The sequence below is a fragment of the Gadus chalcogrammus genome, chromosome 6, assembly GCF_026213295.1.
Source record: "Gadus chalcogrammus isolate NIFS_2021 chromosome 6, NIFS_Gcha_1.0, whole genome shotgun sequence".
In the NCBI taxonomy this organism is placed as follows: Eukaryota; Metazoa; Chordata; class Actinopteri; order Gadiformes; family Gadidae; genus Gadus; species Gadus chalcogrammus.
The window spans coordinates 14,494,128-14,498,903 of NC_079417.1; the positions used below are offsets into that span (position 1 = coordinate 14,494,128).

At 42.6% G+C, this 4,776-nt stretch overlaps 1 protein-coding gene across 1 annotated transcript in view; it reads left to right on the forward strand.

Moving 5' to 3' along the window:
- The window catches only part of pgm5 (phosphoglucomutase 5), a 22,954-nt gene extending 18,999 nt beyond the window's left edge, over nt 1-3,955 (forward strand). The window contains exons 10-11 of the mRNA XM_056592942.1: nt 893-1,036; nt 1,927-3,955. Coding sequence (XP_056448917.1) covers nt 893-1,036; nt 1,927-2,016 — 234 coding nt within the window. The 3' untranslated portion in view covers nt 2,017-3,955. The remainder of the gene's footprint in view (nt 1-892; nt 1,037-1,926) is intronic.
- The last annotated feature ends 821 nt before the right edge of the window (nt 3,956-4,776 follow it).

Genomic DNA, 4,776 nt, shown 5'->3' on the forward strand with positions numbered 1-4,776 from the left:
GGAAATCTATAAACAGCAAATGGCCCATTGTGCTTTGACTAAGATGTCTTAGTGAAGAAACCGTTTACATGTATTGGCTTCTGTGGTATAATAAAGCGGTGTCATACTATTTTGTCCACAAAGAACGGCCATTTTGTGATGTTTCCATTTTCCGTTGATACATTTTTTCTTCACAATTGTGGTTACAAACTTTTATACTTTTAATTTTTTTTATTATTATTATTGTTACTTATTTATGACATCATTAAATATCATGGTCCACTCTGCCTGCTGTCCTGTATTTTGAGCAGATGAGCAGAGGAATGAGGAATGCATCCCAGATAAGGCGCATCACACACCCATTACTCTGGGGCCTTATCTCAACGACGCCCAACGCTAACCAAACACAGAGTTGTAGCTGGTTTCTCCAAAGCAACCCTATCTTGTTATTTCCGTAGTGGGTAAACAGATTTAGCATCAATAAGGTTCAACACTTTGATGCAAACGGTCTAAAAGTGGTCTGTTAGAATGGATTTTAATGGAGGTGCCATCACAATGACAATGGGGGCAGAATTATGGCTTTTACCCACCTGACACAACAAAATAGTTGCACCTTTCTGGTAAGATTGGAATGTTTAGAGCAGTAATGATTGCGCGAATGCTCGTTGCTCATAGGTATATTTTTATGCTATTATATTTATACCCAAACCTCTTGACGTTAGTGACATCTAGTGGAGGGTTTAGTAAATGCAGATTATTAAAGTGTACTGCTCTTGACAAAACAAACAATCGTTTGACTGGCTTCTTAGCAATGCATTGCTATAATATTCTAACATTATGAACAATTCAAGGGCATTGATTTAGGGGTATGTATCAAATAAAAAATAATTTCACCTTTTTTCTCCTTCCTCAGGGCCTGAGGATCCTGTTCGCCGACGGGTGCCGCCTAGTCTTCAGGCGCAGCGGCAGCGGAGGAGGGGCTGGGACGGGCGCCACCATTCGAATCTACGCCGAGAGCTTTGAGCGCGACCCGGAGAGACACAGCCGAGAGACACAGGTGTGTTAGTGTTTTTCTGTGTTTCTCTGTGTGTGTGTGTGTGTGTGTGTGTGTGTGTGTGTGTGTGTGTGTGTGTGTGTGTGTGTGTGTGTGTGTGTGTGTGTGTGTGTGTGTGTGTGTGTGTGTGTGTGTGTGTGTGTGTGTGTGTTTGAATGAGAGAGAGAGAGAGAGAGGAGAGAGAGAGAGAGAGAGAGAGAGAGAGAGAGAGAGAGAGAGAGAGAGAGAGAGAGAGAGAGAGAGAGAGAGAGAGAGAGATAATGAGGCACAGTGTTTGCTGCTTCAGCAAAATGACTTCACATTTTATGAGTCTAGAAACAGCACTGTCATGATGTGCCATGGTCAAGCAGTAGAAATTAAATCACAACACTTGTTGTGTCTTGTTGTGTGACACCACAGAACATGTGACACTTTAAATTGAAAAGGTTCAACCTGTAGACTTTTGATAGGCGCTTTATGTGCTTAGGAGGCTTAAGGTTTAGGACAGGCTGTCTTGGAAATCACCTCGTGACTGCAACCAGTTAAGTAAGAAGTTGTTGTTGTTGTTGTTGTTGTTGTTGTTGTTGTTGTTGTTTAAAGTAACCAGGGAAGGTGTGCCCACCTCCTCTATTCACATTGATTCATGTGCTTCTGCCTTGATTTAAAATTTGGCCGATAATCCATTGTTTATTGTATAATACTGCAGTAACTACCCATCATATGCAGTATTAGGGGGGGGGGGGGGGGGGGGATTGTTTGGCAATGGAGCTCTTTGTTTCGATCCCAAGTTAGGTGTTTTAACTCAAGGAGGCCTTACCCATGATGCTATTTAACGTCCTGTAACTGAACTCAGTGTATCAAAGTGTGTGCTCAGCGAGGGAGGAGTCACCACAGCCGTGCTGTGTGTGTTGCAGGTGGTCCTGGGACCTCTGATCGCCATCGCCCTGAAGATCTCAAACATCCACGAGAGGATGGGGCGCCGTGGGCCAAATGTCATTACCTGAACATCTGTATGGGGGGCACACACACACACACACACACACACACACACACACACACACACACACACACACACACACACACACACACACACACACACACACACGCGCACACGCACACGCAGACGCACTCAGATGCAGACACACACGCATGCAGACACACACAGACACACACACACACTCACACACACAAACAGACGCAGACACACACGCATGCAGAAACACACAGAGACACACACACACACAGATGCCGACACACACACACGCACACACCCATACACGCACGCAGACACGCACACACACACGCACACACCCATACAAGCACGCAGAAATGCACACACACAAACACACACACACACACACACATACACAGACACACGCACACACACACATAAACACATATGCACACCCAGCCACACATGCTCAGACAGACACACACACACACACACACAGACACCAGACACACACACACACACACACACACACACACACACACACACACACACACACACACACACACACACACACACACACACACACACACACTCTCACACACACACACACACACACACACACACACACACACACACACACACACACACACACACACACAGACACACACACACACGTGCAGACAAATACATAAACACATTGATTTATTGTAACAATTGAACATTATAACAGGAACTGAGTCTGTACATCTTAATGTACTAAAGTTTCTATCTGAAATCTAGTTTGCAAAAAGCTGTGCGGAACTCACGGACACATACACACTAAAGGCATAGACACACTCGCATGCACATTAAAACGCACTGTACAGGGGTAATTTACCTCTCTCTTTCCCTTGTTTGTGGCTCTGCTCTTTAATTTTACCAAAGACACAGGCAATATATTTGTATTGTTTATTCTTGTCACAGTGATGAATGGATAATACTTGTTTAAGATGACTTGCTCATGGGGAAATATCTGTAGTAACTTTTTTCGAAAATCTGTTTCTAGTGTTGATTTTATTTTCATGCCTCACGTTTGTCAAGAGCTTTTCAGTTGAATCGGCCAAGTAAATTTAGTTTTTTTTGTTTCAGTTCTTTGTGGTTGTTTGTTTTGCCACCATTGAATGCACTGTAACCTTTTTAGAACAATCTGCCTCCTTAAAGCAGGATCACTAATGCCTTGTTCTGTAGGTGTGACCTATTGAAAACATCATCATCAGCATCAAAACCAAAAACGTATCCAAATAAACAACCCTTACACCTGCACTACGTAACTTTCTACTGCAGCTACTCCAAATAAACATTATTTGAACATCTGAAATATCTTGAGTACCACTCCCTCCTGTTACAGGCGCCAGCGCCTAATATGAGATGTTTATAGCCTATACTGTAGCTACAACTGAAGCCACCAGAGGCTGCTAATTGACCTCACATAAGGCATATTTTTTCTGATATAATTTCTAAAGGTCCCAAAAATGCCTCTGTACCTATGGCAATGGCTGGTCAATATTTTGATTAGGCTAACCTGATTTGAATGTAAATTGAATTCACAGAGAAATTATAAAATGATGATGTGGAACAGAGAGTGTGAAATATATAGTGTATGTGTGTGTGTGTGTGTGTGTGTGTGTGTATGTGTGTGTGTGTGTGTGTGTGTGTGTGTGTGTGTGTGTGTGTGTGTGTGTGTGTGTGTGTGTGTGTGTGTGTGTGTGTGTGTGTGTGTGTGTGTTGGTGTTTGTGCGTGTAGTTGTGTGTGTCTGTGTCAGTGCATGCGTGCATCCGTGCATGCACGCACGTGTGTGTGTGTGTGTCTGTTAAGCCATGTGTATGTGTGTGTACTTCCTTCAAATCCTTTTCGGGAAGCTGCCTATCAATACATAGCCATTGCTTTGGTTAATCTGTTGTTCCTTATCCAAATGAAAGGCGTGTGAGCTCTACACTGAACTATACATTGACTGCACAGAGAAGTGTTTCAGTCTTCAGTTATTTCAAAGCGCCCTAGTGGACGTGTCACTGGCACCCCCCCCTCCCCTCACACCGTGTCATTCAGGACAGTAAAACGTGTGCCTTTTGTTCTTTATGGTCTGACTGCTGTATTGTGAATGGAAACATCTTCCAGTTTAAAGACCGAGACGAGGACTATGGTAAACCTCTCTGGTGACCGCCATGAGTGGAAAAGGACATGCCAGTAGATGTCTTTAGGGACGTATATGTTCATTGATTCAGCCAAGCATTCGCGTTCGGCCATTGCTGTTTATTCAACTATTTCATTATAGGATAGTTGGCACATACACTATGTATTGTATACAATACCCTCCCTGACAAGGTGTTACCAGGTGTTGTTACTTGGTGAACCAGGTGGATGAGTCCATTAATCGACATGCAATCACCTTTATTGCCATATGACATTTGTCAGATCATTGTTATATCCTTTTGAATGTGTTGGATACTGAAACTTGTAAAAGTCTGGAAAGCATGGTTCAGCTAGTGCAATTCAATACAGACAACAGATTGTATAAAAAGATATACATTTTTTACAGTCATATTAATGTTTTACTTTATAAATCTTGACCTAAAGCGTGCTCAGGGTATCAAAATGATTTCAGAATGGCACTGAGCTCTTCAAAAATCCGTCGCCTTTGGAAAGGATTCATTTGTAAATCTATAGGTGATATAGGGTATATGGATGAACATGTTCTGGATAACAACGAATACTATAATCCAGAACAATATTCATTGTGACAGACACAGTCTTATAGAAAGGAAGTGTCTGTAC